Source organism: Calliphora vicina, chromosome 5 (assembly GCF_958450345.1).
Source record: "Calliphora vicina chromosome 5, idCalVici1.1, whole genome shotgun sequence".
Taxonomy (NCBI): domain Eukaryota; kingdom Metazoa; phylum Arthropoda; class Insecta; order Diptera; family Calliphoridae; genus Calliphora; species Calliphora vicina.
In genome coordinates, this window is record NC_088784.1 from 62365627 (window position 1) to 62387274 (window position 21648).

Genomic DNA, 21648 nt, shown 5'->3' on the forward strand with positions numbered 1-21648 from the left:
TCAACCAAAAAAAATGTATTTAATATTTTTCTTTGTTGAAGGGTATATAAGATTCGACGCAGCCGAATATAGCACTCTTACTTGTTTTAGATGTTTTTTGCCTAATTGCGTTTAGAAATTGTATTACTTTTCAGCATTTTTTCCAATGTTTCCAAATCAGCAATATTTTGGTTTCAATAAAGTTAAATCAATTTGATATTAAATTTTATTTATGAAAATATACAATTTATTAGTGTCATAGTATTTTATGTACATATAATTTACATTTGTCCACATTGTGATATTAAAACTGGCAATTTTGGTTTATTATTTGGACCCGTTGGAACGTTTTCAATTTTGCGCATTATCAATAGACCATCTAAAACTCTACCGAACACAACATGTTTGCCATCCAAGAAATTACATTTAGCGCAGGTTATAAAAAACTGACAACCATTTGTGTCTTTGCCACTATTGGCCATCGACAAAAGGCCAGGCGAGTCATGTTTCAGAGTGAAATTTTCATCGGCAAAAGTATTGCCATAAATGCTCATAACCCCAGTGCCATCACCCTTTGAAAATAAATATATAAAAAGTTGTGTTAGCAATCTATTATGCAGATTTACAAAAGAACAAGTTTTAACTTACGTGCACAAAATCACCACCTTGTATCATAAAATCTTTTATAACACGATGAAAACTAGCTCCCTTATAACCTAATGGTACGCCATCTGGTTGGTATTCACCCGTACAGAATTGACGGAAATTTTCAGCTGTTTTGGGAACGGTATCAGCAAATAATTCAAAAATCATTCGTCCTATTTCCTATACAAAAGGATATAAAAATTGATATCACTTTAAAATGTTAGCTGGGTGAGACGGCGCTGAAAAAAAAAACAAATATAAAAGCACTTACTGTAGTTCCCACAGAAACATCGAAAAATACCACTGGATTATTGGGATGCCTTAGTTGAGACTGAATTTGATTCCAAGTAGGCATTATTTGTTATTACTTTAAATATTTTTTAAGAATAAATATATAATTTTAGAACTTAATACAAGTGAATAAATGCCGGCCTTTACTTTAATTCCTATTTATGTTTTGTAAACGTTTTCTATACAAATGTTATTCTACGTTACAGCGGTTGATTTTGCTTCTATGACATCTCTGTTATTATTAATAACCAGTCAGCTGCTGTGTTTTTGCGGCACGTGTGTGAAAAATATAAACATTACAGTTTTTGTTTACAATTTATGAAATTGTATTATTTATTCAATTAGTGTTATAAATATTGTGCAAAATTATTAATAAATTTTTCTGAGGTAATTCTTATTGTATGCAGCAAATTGTTGATATTTTAATACGTTCTTTTGTCTTGGCCGAGATTTTGTCTACATGTGTTTCTGTCGAGGAATCCTGAAAATATAAAAATAAATATTTACTACAAATTATTAATAGTACTAAAGCATTAAAATGTAAATTTCTTCAATATTTATTATACTATTAGGATAATATCGGCATTATTAAAAAGTGCATAAAACGACATTTACAAATGAAATGAGTTTTTACAAAAGTGCTATGTACCTACTATGTTAAAAAATTTTGAATTTCGTTACTACTACGGCAGTTTTTATTATTTTATTGTTAAAAGAATGCCTGGAGTAATTCGAAAATCTGCTTCGCATAAAGAGTTTTACAAAACTTTAGTTTCTTAAAATTATGGACGGTTTAATTAAATATCTTATTAAAAATCATAAAAGCCAAACTCGTAGAGCGAACCTTATTTAAGAAAATAATATCTTCGATTTGTGCCTTTGGATGTAAAGTGAGCCAAAATTAAAGGTATAAATCAAGATCAGCGAAACAGCTTGCATTTTTATAATTTCTTTGGTGTTGATAGCTCTCATAATTAGAAGCACAAAAACGTTAATATTTTTCCCTGCTCTCTTTTAGTTTAAGAGTTATATGAATTTAAAGTCAATACATATAATAGTATATTTCTCATATATTTGGAAAACAAACTGATCGTTATGGGTATCATTGAATAGTGCTTCACAATACCTTTAATATGATATATAATATGGTACAGTTTATTAATATTGTGAACCAAAAATTCCTTTTTGATTTTATATGACAGTACTTCAGAAAATTTTGATATACAGAAAAAGTGATTTTAGCGAAGCCGGTGTTCGATACACCCCAGAACTAAAAGTCCCTTCACCCGGCCGAAGGCCGGCAATACAGAAAATGTGAATATTAACAGAAAAAAAATTATGAAAATAAAAACTGTTACGCGGATCTTGATTTGTTCCAAATTAAAAACCATCAAATATTTTCATTATATTATAATGTTTTATCCAAAAAATATCCAAATGGAAGACATAACGGACAAACAACCGAAAAAACCCGAAAGCTTGGTGTAAAGCTTCCGGGGGATGGAAAATCTCTTATTGAAATTCCCAAAATTCTGGGAAGGTGTGATTCTACTATCCAATACATTGTAAAATGATACAGGACTTCAAAACAAATAAAAAATAAAACCAAAAATGCACACAATAAAATATTCAGTGAAGCTAAGAGCGAAATATTGTCAGAGCGTGTAAAAAGGATCTCTTTGCATGCTCTTCCAAACTTAATTCCACTACGGGAAAGAAAGCTTGCGTTCAAACCATCCGGAATATACTCCATAGAACGAATTTGAATGGTAGAATGGCTAGAAAATGCCTTTGCTTAGCAAGAGAAATAAAAAGGACTGCTTAAACGTCGCCAAACTACATAAATCAAAGGATTTTTCTTTTTGGAAAGATGTGCTGTTCACAGACGATAGAAAATTTAACATATTTGGCTATAATGGAAAACCATATTTATGGCGAAAGGCTAATGAGGAGCTCTTACCAAAACATGTTAAATCTACTGTAAAGCATGGTGGAGGATCGGTGATGGTTTAAGGGTCAGCTGGTCCAGGTTCCCTTCATTTCATCGAAGGCATGATGAACCAAAAAATGTATTTAGAAATTTTAAAACTGAAATTGCCATTATCAAAGCCAAAACTGACTTTATCAAATACTTACTATTTCTACCAGGATAACGACCCTCAGAATAAAGCTTACAATGTCAGTTCGTGGTTATTGTACAATAAAGTGAGACAACACCAAATTTCCTCTAAATAGGAGTTGAGAAGAGTTCTTACTGAGGAATGGGAAAATATTGATCCCACCGTTTGCCGCATACTAGTTTTTGCTTATTCAAGCAAAAGGATACCATACAAAGTAATGATTTTTATGGTATTGTTACCTTTTTAGCATACCATGTTAAATGAACGAGTTTGGCTTTTAGCGGATTTTTTGTTAATTACATGGTTATTTAAATGGTTTTACTTTTATTTTACATATGAATTGAATAAATAATTACATAAGCTACAACCCTCCCAAACACACTTTTTATCTAACTTTAAGAGGTAAGCTGAAATTAAGAGATATATAAAAAATTTCCTTGTGTACAGTTTGGCTTTGAGCCACTGTATGTAATAATCTCAAAATCAAAAATTTCACATACGACATTCGTATTTTGAGGTAACGCTATGTTAAAATGTTTTCCAAATTTAGTAATTATTTTAATTTTATTGTAATTAAAAAAATACTAGTTATACACTTTTAAGTTTTCCAAAAATAATTGTAAATTAACTCTTTTAATTTAATTATTTAATTCAATTTCCCATTAAACGAACTCACCAGTCTTGTAATTGTTAAACATTTATAGGTATTTCTTAATATGTTTAATTTTATATTCCGCAATTATTCTATGTATTCTTATTTCAGAGCAATGATGCACTATCGCAAAGGTGAAAATATTGAAAAACAACTGACTAAGGAAGAATTGCCATTTGAAGACTTTTTACCTAAAGGCACAGAATTTCTATGGATGCATGTAAGTTAACTAATTCAGACATGCAAGACAAATATAAAATACTAAAAAAATTTACAAATGTAAAGGTTAATGGAGGCACTAAAGTTAATAACGTTTTAACGTATGCGAAAAATGCTTTAGATAAAGGAGAACACAAAAATATTGTATGGAGTGGCAATGGAGGCGGAGTAGTAAAAACAATATCTTGTGCTGAAATATTAAAGAGGACATATCCTTTATATCAAGTTACCAGAATGTGTTATACAACGTATGTATAACAAATTAATGATATTAAGCCCCATTTTCACAATGACTGTATAATTGTATGTTTAAAACTAACTTGAAATTGTGAAAATGGGGGTAAAGTACTGTAAAAAAATAAACATTTAATAATTTTTTGGTTTTTATTGCAGAGTTGAAGAACACTGGAAGCCACAAATGGAAGGTTTAGAGGAAATTGTGGCCAATCGACAAATTCCGTCATTGCATATTTTTATGAGCCTGGAACCTATAGACGATAATGTTAAAGGGTGAGCTAAGCGATTAATGGGATAAATATATAAAATAAAAAAACAATAATTATTTTAAATTTCTTCTAGGCTACAAAAACCCAACACTACAACAGATTTTTGGGTTTATAATAGTAATCAGAACACCCCAACGACTTCCTCAAATAATAATAGCAATCATAGACAGCGTAACAGCAATCCAAATCAGAGGAGACCAAATCACCATCAAAATAAAAATAATCAACCACCCAGAACAAATGCATCAAGTAGTCAAGAACCTTCAAATGAAGCTAGTAACAGTTCAGGAGGCAACCAACAGCGAAAGACTAACAATAATCCAAAACGAAGGAGACCAAATCACGGCCGTGATACACAAAATCTGCCCAGAAAAGATGACAATTCAAATCAAAACGAGAGAATGGAAACTTAAAGAATTAAAGTGATTATTTTATGCAGTTTTTCAAGAAAATATTAAAGTGATTATACATGTGTGCATGCATCAAGAATTTGCAATTAACGTTGTCTTAAAGATAATTTTTTGAAAACAACTGTGAGTATTGACCTGGTTCAGAATCACCTTTTTTATCTGAAAGAAAAACCTTAATAGATAATGTAAAAAATTATAAATATATGTTTTGATGTCCAAAAACTTAAGGTATTTATACTGAGTATTAACACTTTTCAAATTTAAAATATTATTGAAATCATTCGGTTTGTCAAGAAATCGTTTCGAAAAAACATTTCTTGTTTCACGATAGTATTACAAATATTTTATGTTTTATATTTTAATAACATAAAATAATTTTGGACAATTTGTTTTAAAAATATGCAGACAGAACGTATATTTTATTCATTCTTGTCTCTTTTCTGGCTTTTATACCCTACAAGACACAGTGGTTTAGAAACGATTGGAGCTATCTTTATGAAATGAAATTTCACATAGTCACTGCTGAGATATTTTTGAGATGATTTGTATTTAATAAAATGGAAAAGGGGCAAGTTGCTTACAAAATTTAAAAAAAGGACCAAAAATTCAGTTTGAATCCAAATGTCAAAAAATTTTCATGAGAAAATTAAAATTTTGGTCCAAAAATAAACAGTTTTGTTATATTTTTCTCAAAGGTAAGAAAAAAATTTAATAATTTGTATTACTGCGAAATCCAGAGCCATAGGGTAACATAGAGACAAAATACATGCTAGTAAATGTATTTTGTTATTGTATCAGACAAATGAGTTGTTGTATTTTTGTTTGACAAATCGGAGTGTCTCGTCTCTATGTATAATTATCTATGTCCAGAGCCTTCCGAAGTAGACCTATTTTTTATGTAAATTTCAACTTTTCTCTAATCGCATAGCTGCTTTCAAAAAACTAAAACCTATTTTGTATACCCCAATCACTTTAAAACTATATTAGTTCTCAAAATATTCTATAATGAATATTATCTTTGATCCTTGTTCCGAACTACGTCCAGTTGTCGTGGAAAGTGGAAATAAATCTGTAACTTCTAAACGAATAGACCGATTTTAATAAAAATTCCCATGGCTATAGAGGAGGTGCTAATAAGTTTAAGTTTTGAATTTGGGCTTATAACACCTAGCGGGCGACGAGCCACAACGCCTCGGGTATATCAATAATTAAAAAAGATGCCAAATTTTTGTTTGCGATCCGATTTAAATGATTTTTATATATGGGCATTTCATGTCAAGTGAACCAACTTTTGTCTTCCGATCGGGATGCATATTGCAACAAGGTTAGTTCTATTTGATAGTAGCTCAGACACAATTTTTCAACAAGATCGGTCGAGAACTCTCTGAGTTAGAGGTGGTCAAATTTGACATTTTGGTCAAGCAGGTGTTTTTTCTTATTGATGTATCTTATTACTTATTGCTCTTAGCAAAATGTGTCCCAATAGCTTAGATAGCTCTTTCTTCAATCTTTCGAAAAAAAATATTTAAAAAAAACTCGGGATATCTATCAAAATAAATGTTTAAACACAAAAATTGTATGTCTTGAGATACAAAACATTTATTTTGATATATGTATGTATATCCCACTCGCATCCCACTAAGCAACCAACACCATCTTAAAGAAAAAATGGGCCCATATTGGAAAAAAGGTTCGATTTTGCAAAAAAAAGTCAAAAATTGTATGTCTTGAGTTACAAAATATTTATTTTGATATACATATATCCCACTCGCATCCCACTGAGTTAAAAAAAATTTAAAAAGGGTCCATTTTGAAAAAAAAGTCAAAATTTTATGTTTTGAGTTACAAAATATTTATTTTGATAGATATCTCACTCGCATCCCACTAAGCGACCAAATAAGTCTTCAAGGAAAATATCTAAGCTTTATTTTAAGAAAAAAGGATCCATTAAAAAAAAAATATTTTTTTTAATATTTTTTTCGAAAGATTGAAGAAAGAGCTATCTAAGCTATTTGGGAAACATTTTACTAAGAACAATAAGTAATAAGATACATGGATAAGAAAAAACACCTGCTTGGCAAAATGTCAAATTTTGACCACCTCTAACTCAGAGAGTTCTCGACCGATCTTATTGAAATTGTGTCTGAGTTATTATCCAATATGGAATCTTCTAGCCATATATTATCTCTTATTGTTTACGAGTTATTCGCATTTGAAAAGTAAAATATTATGTTTTTTACCTACCTTGGTTTACTTTTTTGCTAATAACGGATCCAATTCATTCCCGATTTTCTCAAAGTACTTCTTTTTTTTAATTAACAACAAATTTATCGTAAGAAAAAACAGTTTAAAAACCTTTACTGAGTCAAAAGTTATGTGTATTAAACTTAACAAAGGCGTGGTCCAGAGCCTTCCGAAGTAGACCTATTTTTTATGTAAATTTCAACTTCAGACAACATGTTCTCTAATCGCATAGCCGCTTTCAAAAAATTAAGACCTGTTTCAAACAACAATCTGTGGGCTGAAATACGTCAAATACCGTTGTGTGTAGAAATGCAGAGAAGAAAGTGGAACTGGATTGGACACACACTCTGTAAGAGCCCGACCAACACATACATGGCAAAAGCAAATTGAAAGCGAGGACAGAAAATTGCTTAAAAGCTGGAGTAAAGTAAATACTATTGCGATGAACAGATCTGACTGGAAGATGTTTGTTGAGGCCCTATATAATAACATCTGATCCATATATAAACAGTTTGCACATACTTCCTATATATAAAAAAGCAGCATTGACCTCTGAAGTACTACATTTATTGGAAAGTAATACCAGAAGAAAATCATGAATTTTAACATTTTATTCTTATTTTAATTTATATGTACATATGAAATATACATATTCTTATTTTAAAAAAAATTAAACACTTATTGTTACATCTACCTCTTTATTATTTACTTTAAACATTCTCATGCATACTCGCCGTTTTTTTACTTTTTGATTATCCAACGCGAATAATATCAGATATAAATGTTTGTAGTTGTATGGGAGGTGGGCGTGGCAGTGGTCCAATTTCGTCCATTTTTTGACAATGGTACATATTGGTCTAGTAACACCTTGTACCAAAATGCATAAGTCTAGCTTAATTTTTTTGCCAAGATATTTAATTTTGTCTCCCTAGAATGGCTAAATCTTACACTCAAATTGCACAAAATAAATATTAACAATAAAAGTTTTACAAAAACAACAACTATCAAGATCACTGCATATTTATCAAGATCACTACAGATTTACTAGTAGTGATATTTTAATTTTGACGCACTTTAAAATGCACATTTTTGATAATTCGGTTTATAAATAAAACTAACAGTAAACAAATGAGAGCAAAGGTAATAATCAATAATATTTATATTTTTGGATAAACAGAAAAAAATAAGTATCCTTATAATATTTACACTCACCGTACACATAAATAATATAACATGATTTTATGACGATCTGTTCGCAATTTGCCGTAGCTCCTATACAAGGCCCCTTTTGAAAATTACCTTAATCAGCATAAATCCCTTAACGATTTTGTTATCAAAATAAAATTCAACACTAAAATATATTTTATAAATACAGAAACTATGCTAACAAATATTATGACGATCGGCTCATAATTAGTCATAGCTCTCATATAAAGCCTACCTCCGAATACACAGTGCAACAGTGAAAAAAAAACACACGATCATGACAGTATAGGTTCGACTCTACTACCAAAGGGTAGTAAAACCCTATACTCAGTTTGTCCATTTTTGTGACCGATTTTTTTTTATCGATTTTTTTTTATTTCTGAAAATCAGTTTGGCCTCTAAAAAATGTGTCATCAGTTTTTGGTTAACAGCTAATTCAGACTTTGTGATACGGTTTAGATAAGAGTCCGCCAAATAAATTTTGTGATTTTTTTTCCAAAAAATAGCTTTTTCGTGCACTTTTGTTGAAAATATATAGGAAGAAAATTTTTTTTTTACTTTTTTCAGAATAACTTCCAGGGTCTCCTAATTTTTCACTAACAATATTTAGCAAAGTTGTAGCTACGGTAAAGTTCAACAACTCTTGTGAACATATCAATGCATTCTGAACGTGTCTAGTCACTCTAAATAGCACTTAAAGATCACTTTGTACCTTAACAATTTTCGTTTTTACTATTTTTTGACGCTAAAACAAAGATTTTTTGTTAAAATAGTATTATCAAGTCCACACTTCTGTGTTGTGCTGTATTATTTACTCGGCTGAGGTGTTCGGAATGGGGATCTGTGGGTGGACCCTCAATGTCACACATTTAAAAAAATCGACAAAAAGCCATTTATGATCCGAATTTAAATGATATGATAAAATTTAAAATATAGATAGTCATTGTAAAGGTCTACAAAAAATATGCTTTTATCTGTAGGTTATCTCTTTTAGTTCAAGATATATTTAGGTTTAAAATTTTAAATTTTGCTCAATCTTTTTTTCGTATTTTATATATGATGGGCCTACGAATGGTCTATATTTGTCTTTTATATATGACGTATATTTGCGATAAAATTCTAAAGAAAATAAAACAAACCTGATAACAATTATTTCGTCCCTATAAAAAGTTAAAGCATCTTTTTATATATTTCAACTTTGTATGTGTGCTTTTTTTTAAGTTTCTTTCCCGAAAAAGTCCCCATATTTTTTCTTTTATAAAAACTAATTTTCTTCGGGACTATATACATTTTTTTATGATCTGGAAAGAGAAATTAATGCAAAACATATAAAGTAAAATTTGACTAATTTAAGAGGGCATTGTACCCCCAGTCCTATCCAAACTTGGCCAATGTTGAAACAAAATTTTGGGTTTGAGTAAAAAATTCTAAAATCGCAAAGCACCGATCCTCAAAAACTCATAATATTTGTATTGCCATATATATTGTTTATACACATACAAAACGTTTTTACTATCATACTGTAAATAACGTTAAAGTTGGATATTTTCTAAAAAAAAATCAGTTTTTGGAACACATTTTCCCCGTTTTAGGAATTTCGGTTTTTGAAAACAAAGAATGGCAACATTAGTGATGCCATTGACTTAAGAACATTTAGATCTATATTACTTCCAAATTTTATTGTGATGTCTGTAACTGTTGAAGTTTTACATTAATTCAAAGTTAATATTTTTCTTGATGGAAAATCACCATTTTAAAATGTTGTTAGTTTTTAAGGTAAATGACGACCGAAAAAACACAAAATTAATTTATTTCACTAAAATGTCAATCTCCAAGTCAAAAGGTTTACACCGATATCAAAAACTTATATAAAAAGCTTATCTTTACTCTTCAGAAACTCCACAAACCTTGCCCACTTTAAAAAATTTTAAAGTTTTTTCATATCTTGCTTCAAGCCGGTCTTGCGTGATCAAGATTGGATAAAGTGATGCCGGATCATACCGGTAATGATTTGCCCATTCTTCGTTATTCCAGCACAATAGAGAAGTATACACTCGAACATACATTGTTAACAAACAATCTTTGTCAAAAGTGCACGAAAAAGCTATTTTTGGAAATAAATGTTAACAAAATTTATTTGGCGGACTCTTAGCTATATTATTGCCATATAAAGTTAAGCCGTATCATAATGTCTGAATTAGCTGTTAACCAAAAACTGATGACACCTTTTTTAGAGGCCCCACTGATTTTCAGAAACTTTGAGTCCCCATAAAAAAAAATCGGTCACCAAAGTGGACAAACTGAGTATATGGTTTTACTACCCTTTGGTAGTAGAGTCGAACCTATACTGTCATGATCTTGTGTTTTTCCAAAAGTCTTCATTTGTTGCATAGTGATATCACATTAACATTCACAAATCTTTTACAAAAATTGATATCTAGATAAAATTAACTCATTTATTTATATGCACAGAAATCAGGTTACTAAATTATTGGACAATCGGTCAATATTGTTTCACAGCTCCCATATATAGGCCCATATATATTATGTATATAATAAAGATGCGCAAAAATAAGTCTTCATTATTTCTAAAATAATGACAAATTGGTGTACGACAACTTTGAACAAATTAAATTTTCTATAGAAAACTGTTTTTGATCAAACACTCGGTGTAGGGTATTATATGATCGGGCTTGACTTTTCCACTTATTTTTGGTTAGAAATTGTTGTTTTCGAACTAATAAACAACTTCAGTCAAATATTTTTTTCGAATCCAAAAATGAGTATCATTTTAAAAATGTATAATATTTTGAGTGAAAACCCACATTCAAATCGTGAATATTTCACAAAATATTTGAGCAACACGAAAAATCTTTCTGAGAATTCATTGAAAGATCCACACAATTTTATTACGAAATTACCTTTTCTACCGCCTTTTATTATATGCAAGAGATTTGATTGACATTGCAAACTATTTACTAATTGAACTTTTTTTGAGTTCTAGCAATTTAACGTCAACTAAATATAAAATAAATGTTTCATTTGACTTTCGTCACAAAAGCACCAGCCTCTAATTTTAAATTTACAACCTAACACTGATATGCAGTTTTAGTCATCATCAATATAAATTCGATGAGAATTTCGTCATCCGTAGTACGAGCCCCTCGAGGTTTTGGCGGACACATGAAATGAAAATCATTTAACAGGTTGGCAACAGACAGATTTGAAATACATATGTACATACATTTTAAATGAAAAAAGAAAATATGTAATGTGTTTTACGTTTATTCAAACAGATATTATGTAAAAAATAAATACTTTACAACAATACATTTAATAAAATTTTAAAATGTGTGTGTGTTTTTGTTTGTGATTGAATTATTTAAGTTAATAACAACATACAAAAAATTTCAAATATTACAAAAGAATTGATTTTAAAAGAGACCTGCATTATTTTTGTAGGAACATGACACATTTTATGTTATGCAATTTATGTTACTCTTGCTTGATCGTATAAAAATATTAGACTCACAAAAAAAATTTGAACAACAATTACTCACTTATTATGTAATTTTAACAAAATTTATTTGTTCTTTTGAATTGTTTAAATGCAAAAATTATATATAAATTAAAAAAAAAAATGTTAGATACATGATTCAATAAATAAAATGATGGAGGGAGGGAACAGATTAGGGAGCATACAAAGAACTTATTAACTAAACTAATAAACAAAAAAATCTCTTAAGTAAATACATAAATAGTATGCAATGAAATAAACATTTTATTATACAAAAAAAAACATAAAAGAAAATAATACTATTTTTATGGAAAAGTTATTGTAGGAAAAAATATTTGAAATTAATGATTTGAAATATTTTTAATTGCTTGCCTCATCGGTATCAACATCTTGTATGCCTTTCAGTTTGTTTTGTTGATTGTCGGCGGTTGCCTTCAGAAAACTTTGCAGCATTGCATTTGAGTCCACCACCAAGATGGGCGTACAACCATCCTTGAGATGTTCACTTTGAGATTCATACATTTCGCGCGATATACTGCGTGTAAAGGAGAAACGTAGGGATTTGGTGCGGGTAAGCCTCTTTTTGATTGGCGGTTTGCCAGTGATCGGTTGGGGTTCGGAGGGCATTTTCTCTTTTTCTGGTGTGGGTGGCAATGAAGAGATTTCCATGGTAGCATCGCGTAAAATGTCTTCAGCAAAGGATTTAATATCTGTCCAAGCATCGACTGGAAGAGAAGAAAATATAGTAGAAGTACGATTAATTAAAGGTTATAATGTATAGGGAGGAAACAAAACTGTTCGACAAGGTATCGGACCTTATCCGTTCCTAATTTGTTAAAACTTTGCTCAACAATTTTAAATTCGCTTTGGTTATTCTTTTATCGATGTTCAAAGTTCAAAATTATAACGACGAAAAATCGCTCAAATTCAATTGTGAACCATGAATACAAAATTTTTCGTCCGGCACTGGCTGGACTTATTAAATAATAATTATTAGATATAAGATTTGTACCTCTTATTGTTAGTTCATTAAATAATGAAGATACAATAAATAAATGAAAATGAAAAAAAAAATTCAATTGTGTATTAGTTTTTAACCGCTTATTAAATGTTAACAATATTGGTCTGATAGTAATGCTTATGTACCCAAGTTTAAAAATATTTTCTTAAATATCCTTTAACCAAGGATAATTTAAAATACATACATATCTCTAAATTATGATTTTAATAAAAGATCATATAAATACATTTTTTTCAATTATCTCGAGAACCCCTCATGTCCCATTCCGAATTTTATATATGTTTATAATCTTGCAATGGCTCTTATTTAACGAAAATCTATGGAAAATGTAAGATGGATTTTTCGTGATACCATTTTTATGAAAAACTGATTTCTCGAAATTTGATATATGATATCAAATCTGACTAACAGTTATATTTTAGGTATTTTGCATTAGTCTATTAAAAACTATGAACTTTGAACCCATATAAAAACCAAATCCCACGCAACCTCGATTTTTTACCCAAAATCTTATAGCTAATTCATTGTAATTTAATTTAACAGAAATAACTACTCACCAATATCCTTTTCTGTGGCATGCTCGTAAGTCACACAAAATCTAATGACATATTTGCCATTTACCATCGATGGAATCATATGCATACGTCCCGAGTGATTGATTTGTGCTAATAACTCCTGGTTATATGTATCAGCAGCTCTAAAATAAATGTTTAAAAATTAAAAACAAATCAAAAAATCTAGACATTATCTTCCTTACCTCATTCTGAAACACACTAAACCCAGATACACATCATTTCTAACCTCAAAACGTTCATCTTTACGCACCAACATTTCAAATTTCTTGGCCAAAGCCATGTGATTACGTATATACGCCTGCAGCCCAATAATACCATATGAACGGAAAACAAACCATAATTTTAGGGCTCTAAAACGTCGACTCAATGGTATGCCATAATGGCGGTAATCTATGGCCATATCATGCTCATGTTGCAAATACAGGGGATTAACATTCAAAGCGGTCTTCAAACTCATAACATCCCTCACCCACATGGCCGTAGCATCAAAGTTTGTTAATAGTAATTTATTGGGATTTGTATTAAAGGAATCGGCATAGTCTAAACCTTCTGAGAATTGTCTCATTTCTGGCAATATAAAGGAGTTGCCAGCATAGGCACCATCCACATGGAACCATATACTTGGCACTTCCTTGCAAACTTTACCAATTTCCACAAGATTGTCAAATGCACAGGCGCCCGTAGTACCCACAGTGGCCACAACAAAAAATGGTGTTAGACCGGCATTGGCATCATTTGTAATGGCTTGTCGCAGCAGATCAACACGCATGCGACCCCTTTCGTCCGCTTCGATAATGCGCAATTTAACCAAAGCCATTTTGGCAGCCTTTTCCACCGACGAATGAGCCTCCTTACTGGCGTACGCAATAAGTTGTGGCAAAAATACACTCTCATGTATTTCGGAACTTGAACCTTTGAGCTTGTGTATGGCTCTGGAACGAGCCGTAATCATACACACTAGGGTACATTCGGAAGCGGAACCTTGTAAAGCACCACCACCTCTGCTGCCGGGTATATCACTGATAAATGCTTTTGGCAGACCCAAAGCTTTGGCATACCAATCCAATACTATGGTTTCTAATTCCGTGGATGCTGGGCAAGAGGCCTAGAGAACGAGAGATAAATTTAGATTAGTTTTAAGACAAAATTTTTAATTATAATTTGTTTAATATAACAAAATACTTACCCATGAAAACCCTATAGAGCCAATAGCACTGCTTAACATATCACCCAATATGGATGGAAATGAGTTGCCGGAGGGGAAATAAGCAAAAAACTTGGGATGATTCCAGTGTACCACACCCGGCATAACTTTATTTTCAAAATCTTCCAAGACGTCATCAAATTTTTCTGGTTTTAAGGGTGCTTCGCCTAAAAGAATGAAAAAAAAAACGAAAATGAAAATGAAACATCAAATTTAATTATAGGTGAGGAAAGCAATTAAAATGAACAATTAATTTAAAAATAGCAACAAAAAAAGCACGAGATTAATGACTATATTATATTTATTTAAAGCTGGCAATGAATTGTTATATACCTACATCATACCACCTGCTAAATTTAATTTTTTGTATCAGAATCTGTACAACTGGGTATCTGAACTTAATAGTGATAATCACTAACCAGAGAATAAATAATACAATTAACACTTTTACCAATTATCTCTGATCATCAGTTTCATTATCAAGATCATGATATTTGCGGCAATTTAATTGCAAAGAATTTTTACTCAGTTGTCGGTTTTTTTTTGTTCGTGGGTTGGGTCAACATTAGCTTTACATTTTGTTTCTAATTTGTTTTCTATTATTTTTGGCAGGCCATTGTCGATGAGTTGTTATAAACGAAAAAAAAATATGTTTATTTTAATTTAGTGAAATATACAGGTGTTATTGAGATGTTTCTCTATAGTTTGGTTTTAGTTCCTTCAATTAGTTTATTTAAATTATATTTTGTTTATGCCTAAACGTTGTGTTGTTCAATTACTTGTAGTTTATTTTTTAAAATTTAAGAAACGTTTTTGTTTGGTTTGAAAAAGTGAAATTATTTAGTCATCTGTAAGACAATTGTTTATTAAATATTTAAAGAACCTTGTGAATGTGATCATTCTACCAAACATTTAATTTTAAATAGACCATTAAAGCGTGTTTTGGAGGCGCCAATTATGCAAAGTACCTAACCAAATTAAAATATTGCATAGTCATCAATTAAATTAAAATCTTGAATCGTTAATTAAAGTAGATTGGTGAATATTATGGCATGTTCTAGTACTACTACTAAATAGTTAGAATTAGTCCAAAAACATCTAATTATATTTGAATTTTGATTTCCTATCCAAAATTAGGACATTCCTAGTCTCCCAATTAACTAAATATGTCTTCAGAAATTCGTATTTTTCACAATTAATTAAACACTAGAATATAATTACATAGAAGAATTTGGTGGATGAGTCAGCAGTATCTAAAATCTTTTTCAATCCACATTTATTTTTTGTAAACTATCGTATAACAGAATAAAAAAAATAAGTTTGTTTTTCAATTCTAAATTTTGAATATTTCTGCTGAAACTAGTTCTAAAAGAAAACCCGAAGAATTGTTGGTTTTAAGCAAGGTTGGCTATCGATTCAAACCTGTAAAATGTTAAAAATGGTAACGATAATTTTGTTTATTTCGGTAACGGTATCTTATTTCTTAAAAGGTATTTGCTGTTATTTCGGTAACGGTATTTTAATGATAACCGTAATTTTATTCTGAATTAAATAATTTATTAAATGCCTTATAATAATAACCAATTTTTAATTTTATAAATTTTATCAAACAAAAATTTGTTTTATAAACCTGTAATAAATTTAATAATTGATTATGAATAGGCCTTATATTTACAAAAAAAAAAAAAATAAAATAAGTTGACAAAGTTCATATCATATTTATACATTAAATTCTATAGTATTCAATAAACCCAATTATTAAAATCAAAAATGTTTAATTACACAGGGCAACAAAATCGAAAAAATTACACAATTACACTACACAATTTTGATGTATCGTGGTTCCAGTAGTACAAAAATTATAAAATTTTTGAATTCTATGGATAGATTTTTTTAATTTTTTTTTTTTTTAAATTGTGAACTTTCTTAGATGTTTCTACACATAATTTATGATAACTCAAAAGCGATTATATCGATATTATTGAAGTAAACTTAGAAAAGTTCAAACTTACATAGCCTTTAATCCGTTTATATATTGTGTTTTAATCGGCTCAGTAGTTTCGGAGATATATTAACAAATTGACAAAATATATTAACAAATTGAAGCAAAAAATATATTTTTTACGGTCTATTTTTTTTTGAGTTATCATAAATTATTTTACTAGGTAACCATGATGCATCAAATTTGATTAGTGAAGCCTTTTTTTTGCTGTGAAAAGTGAACACAAAACTCTATCTTTTCGAAAGTCAAAAATTAATTCGCACCAAATATTTTTTTTAACACATTTTCCACAAAAATATATAAATAAACATACAATATAATAATTCTTATGCTAAATTATTCGATATTTTTCAACGTACAGGTGTCCAATATTAATTTTTCGAATCTTAAACATTTAAATCTTTCTCGCTCTCCTGCTATTTTTCAAAATTTCTTATAAACAAGTCAAACATTTTTATAATCTTCCACATGAGAAACTTTTAATTTGCAACTAAATATTTTAATTTATTATCTTAACAATTTTAGTTGAACAAAAAACAGGCTAAATAAATATTTTTACTATATACACAAGTTTTTGGAATGAAATGAAATGATCTCTCCTATTTAAATTCAAAATGTTCTTGATTGTTGGGTTTTTTTTTTTTTGGAATTCCAACAGCCAACCAAACCAAGAGTTTTACGTTTTGGAAAATTTCGCAAGTAATTATTGTTAATTTGTGTTTTTTTTTAATTTCGTTATACAATATTTTTTTTTGTTTCTTAATAGTAAATTTAATTATCAGTTAGAGAAGAAATTTCACATAAAAATCTTAATAAACTAAAAGGCCAACCTACGTCTATCATTAATTTGTTTATGAATTTTTGGGATTTTTTTTTGTATTATTACTTATTTTTGAGTTTTTTTTTGTTTCTATAAAATTTCATTTGTAATTGATTGTTTATAATGAAAGTGTACAAGTACGACTATTTTGTAGGACGATCCCATAATGTATGGGAGTATAAATGAGAATAGAAAACTACATAATTTCTATTATTATATGTACAGGGTGGTTTGATCGCAGTAGTAATAATTTAGTAAAATGAAGTTAGGAAAATGAAATTGGATTTAATAGTCAATTTATAATATATTAATGAAGTTCCAAGCCTATAAATTATGTTGTTTGAAAATACTCAAATAGACTTCAAAAAACTTAATAAGATTGCACCACATAATTGAGCATAACTCGAGAATGATTTATACGATTTGATTAAATAAAATATAGTTGAAATTGAGTTCAAGTCATGCCAGCGATATTTTTAAATATGCTCAATAGAATCGGAGATATTCAGAAAGTTGTGATAACCAATTTTCATATAACAAATACTGATAAAACGAAAATCGGTAGAATTAGAATTAAAAGAATTTAGTGGCAGGATCTAAAATCTTTTTCAATCCAAATTTATTTTTTTGAAACTACATTATAATAAAAAAAAAAATAACAAGTTTGTTTTTCAATTATAAATTTTGAATATTTCTGCTGAAACTAGTTCTAAAAAAATCGAAGAATTGTTAGTTTTAAGCAAGGTTGGCTACCGACTCAAAACTGTAAAAAGATAATATTTGAATTAGAAACAACCATAGAGAAACATAGAGCGGAAACTAGAAAAAAACTCAAACAAAAAAATTACTCAAAATAATCACACATACGAGTGTTGTTTTTGTTTTCACATAGTTTTTTCTACTAATACATTCTCACCACTTAGGTTTTTGACAACTGATGTTAGAAACCTTATATTTCAAATAGAGAACCTGTTTTACCTCCGATATAACGAATAGTAAGAACAACTATTTTATAAAATTAGGGCCATATTTGTAATAACAGAAATACTTGGAAAATATTTCTTATAAATAAAATTGACAGCCTGTTTTTATAAAATTTATTTCTCATTCGATTCGTTAAAGTAACGAAATAAAATATGTTTATGTTAAAAGGTTATGTTTTCAATTGTATTAAAAGAAATTAAAAACAAATTACTTTTTGAAGAATTTTTTAACCATTTGAAATCTTGACATAGAAAATAGATGTACGAGAAAATATAAAAAAAAATCTAATTTATTAAAATCAAAATTTTTACACGACCCGTTATAGAATTCATTCATGTAATTAATTCATAAAAGAATTGATTCAATCTTTGAATGATTAAATTTTTGTAAATTCAAATCTAACACAAATTGAATGAAAATATTTTTTTCTTTGGTTTTTGTTTGGTTTTTAATTATTTACAAAATGAATTGAAAAGAATTACTTTAGCCTATTTGTAATAGATTTAAATTGAAAATTAAAAGAAAATTTTAATCATTCAAAATATTTTATTAATGGTTTTGAATTCAATAATGAATTCTTAAAGGAATGAATTCAATACGTTTGGAGTACTAAGAAATTAAGACAAGGAATTAATTCGTGCTGAATGGTTTAATCGAATTTTTAAGAGGTTTTGAATTAAGAATTTGTGCATCAACATTGAAGTAGACCGCTTTGCCCTAATAGTTGGTGAAATCACAAAATAAAACATTGTCTTTTAACAAAATTAAATTAAAAAGATTTCAAAGTGAATCCCGCCAATCAAATGTATTTCCTAAAAAGGGTTGACTGAAAATATGTGATTTTGAAAGCTGGACTTAAGGTTTATCTGATACAAACACATTTACTTAAAGTATTTCAATGTCAAAATTGACATATAGAAGTATTCGTATATTTATTGATTCAGAAACACGATCGGAAAACAATTTTAAAATTTTTTTATGAAAATAAGAGTATAAAAGTTCTGAATCAGGCCCTAAATTAAAATAAAATATAGCTGCGATTAAATACCAATAAACATTTGTATAAAAATCTAAGATAATTTTGAAATTTTAAAATTAATGCTGATAAAATATCTTTAGGTCAACTCACAATTATCATAATGTCCTAATATATCACGACTCGGCGGCTCGGCTTAACCAGCTCTTAGGCATTCGGCGCAAATCTCAAGCTCTCTACGATAACACAATAAACATAGCATACAGAGTAGTATTATTTTAGGACATTTTTTGCTTGAAAAACAATAAAAACCATTGTGAAATATTAGGACATTATGACATGATAAGAGACCTTGTGAATTGACCAATTGTGTTGCTGTTATAATTAAATCATAAATATGTACAAATATGCTTCGAAGCTGAATCGAAGAAATACCTCACAAAGTTAAGAGTTATGACGCGTAGTCTACTATTTTTGTTAACTTGAAGCAATTAAATAGGTATCTGTAGCTACATTTTTTCGAATATTAAGGATGTGAATAGTTTCAGAGCTATATCAAATTTTAAAAAAAATCCCTCATAAAAAATTTAAATTTATTAACAAGGTCAGTGAAGCAATTCATAAATTCCATAAATATGCTAATAGATTTTGAAATATTTGAACAACTCTATTAGTGAACTTATAAATAGTAAAATTATCTCACTAGGTAAGCCTACTACTTGCCAACTGGTCTCCCAAATATATGTACTTAAAAGTGAACACTTAGAAATCTGTTTTTTTTTTCTTCTTTGTATTTATTCTTAAACAATTATTTGCATAAAATTAGCATATCTAACTTATTAATTTGACTATTCATTTCAATATTTACACAATTAATTAGCAAAACGATTAAAACTATTTGAAATGTCAATAAATATATAAAATGAATGCATTTGATTTAAATACTGGTTGTAATCTAAAGTTAGCGCACAACATAAATAATCAATATTTTTTAAAAAAAAAAACAATAAAATTAACAACAGTCGGTTAACTGATGTGCTATAAAATAAAACGTTTTGATTGTTCTTTTCGTTACACTTTGAAATAAATTTAAATGAATCTAGTATGAATTAAGCACGTGTTTCTTTAAAATTGTCAGTTTTAATTAAAACACAAAAAAGGAAGGAAAAATAATTGCTAACAACATGTTTTTAGACTAATAAATAATGACAAAAAATTTATGATTTTCATTACAAAATTTTTCTCTTTAAAACATTTTGAACTTACTGGGCAATAATTTTTTTAGGTATCCAGGATCTAAAGTTGGCGCCACATCACGTTGATCGATATTTTGGGCATAGTTACAAATGTAATCGATCATTTCTTTGCCATGTTTTCTAAAATCTTCCACATTCATTTTGGTTATTTTTGTTTGTTTGTTTAATTAATTAATTATTGAATAAATTATATTTATAGATGTATTTTGTAAAATAGCCTCTTTACTTTGTTGCAATTTCAATACAATTCTTTTATATTTAACAATACTTTTTCAAAATCACTTTTATTTTTATAATAAATTCACTTAATTCCTTAATTATTATTTAATTTGATTTCAAATCCGTGGTAATTTATTTTTAATTTTTTTTGTTTAAATATATTTAAATTGTGGTATTTTGCATTAACTTTTTAATTTGTGTATTTTATTCTTTTACCACATTCGATGTTTCTTAACTGAATGATCATTTTTAGCAAATGTAGAGCTTTATATTAAAATTTAAGCTGTAGGAAATTTCGTTAAAAAAGCACAGTCAGTGATCATTCATTCATTTACTCTCTTTCTCGTTCTCTCACTACAATTTATTGGTATACAATTAACTACAATGAAGGGCAAAAGTATTGTTAGGTTTTTTTTTGCATTTGCATAGATATAATGAGAGAGGCACTAGCCAGCTTGGCTGGTTTTACAATAAACCATTTCCGGACAGTTTCACTATACATACATAGGTATTTGGTTGTTTTCCAGCTAATTTTGACCCAAACCTGCAAATCTGACTAGTCCTGAAGCAATTAAAAATATATTTTTTCTTTTATCAAGCACAAACTAATAAGCAATTCACAGTGGGTGAATTAAAAAATGTAAATAAATCAGAAATTTCTATAGAAGGGATATTGTTATTTAAGTATTAATTTAGGCGGCAAGGTCACAAAATCTCAAAGTTGAGCACTTCGGGTTTATGTAAAATTTAAAACGATGTAAAATTTTTTTGGTTGATGGAATGATTTGTATCGGCTATTAGC

General features: G+C 28.9%; 3 protein-coding genes across 3 annotated transcripts; 1 reads left to right on the plus strand and 2 right to left on the minus strand.

The window, feature by feature from the left end:
• Positions 1-191: 191 nt before the first annotated feature.
• On the minus strand, positions 192-1101 carry LOC135961897 (peptidyl-prolyl cis-trans isomerase H). The gene is made up of 3 exons (XM_065513535.1): positions 896-1101; positions 628-804; positions 192-551 (listed from the first exon to the last, which is right to left on the minus strand). Exons 1-3 carry the CDS (start codon positions 977-979, stop codon positions 261-263), a joined length of 552 nt encoding a protein of 183 aa, XP_065369607.1. The 5' UTR covers positions 980-1101; the 3' UTR covers positions 192-260.
• Positions 1102-1170: 69 nt separating this feature from the next.
• On the plus strand, positions 1171-4908 carry Rpp25 (ribonuclease P protein subunit Rpp25). The gene is made up of 5 exons (XM_065513534.1): positions 1171-1302; positions 3799-3907; positions 3973-4154; positions 4300-4416; positions 4486-4908. Exons 2-5 carry the CDS (start codon positions 3803-3805, stop codon positions 4823-4825), a joined length of 744 nt encoding a protein of 247 aa, XP_065369606.1. The 5' UTR covers positions 1171-1302; positions 3799-3802; the 3' UTR covers positions 4826-4908.
• A 6916-nt stretch (positions 4909-11824) lies between these two features.
• Tdc1 (Tyrosine decarboxylase 1) lies at positions 11825-21062 on the minus strand. Its single transcript, XM_065513355.1, has 5 exons — positions 20638-21062; positions 14572-14756; positions 13568-14490; positions 13368-13507; positions 11825-12514 (listed from the first exon to the last, which is right to left on the minus strand). Exons 1-5 carry the CDS (start codon positions 20765-20767, stop codon positions 12150-12152), a joined length of 1743 nt encoding a protein of 580 aa, XP_065369427.1. The 5' UTR covers positions 20768-21062; the 3' UTR covers positions 11825-12149.
• Positions 21063-21648: the final 586 nt, after the last annotated feature.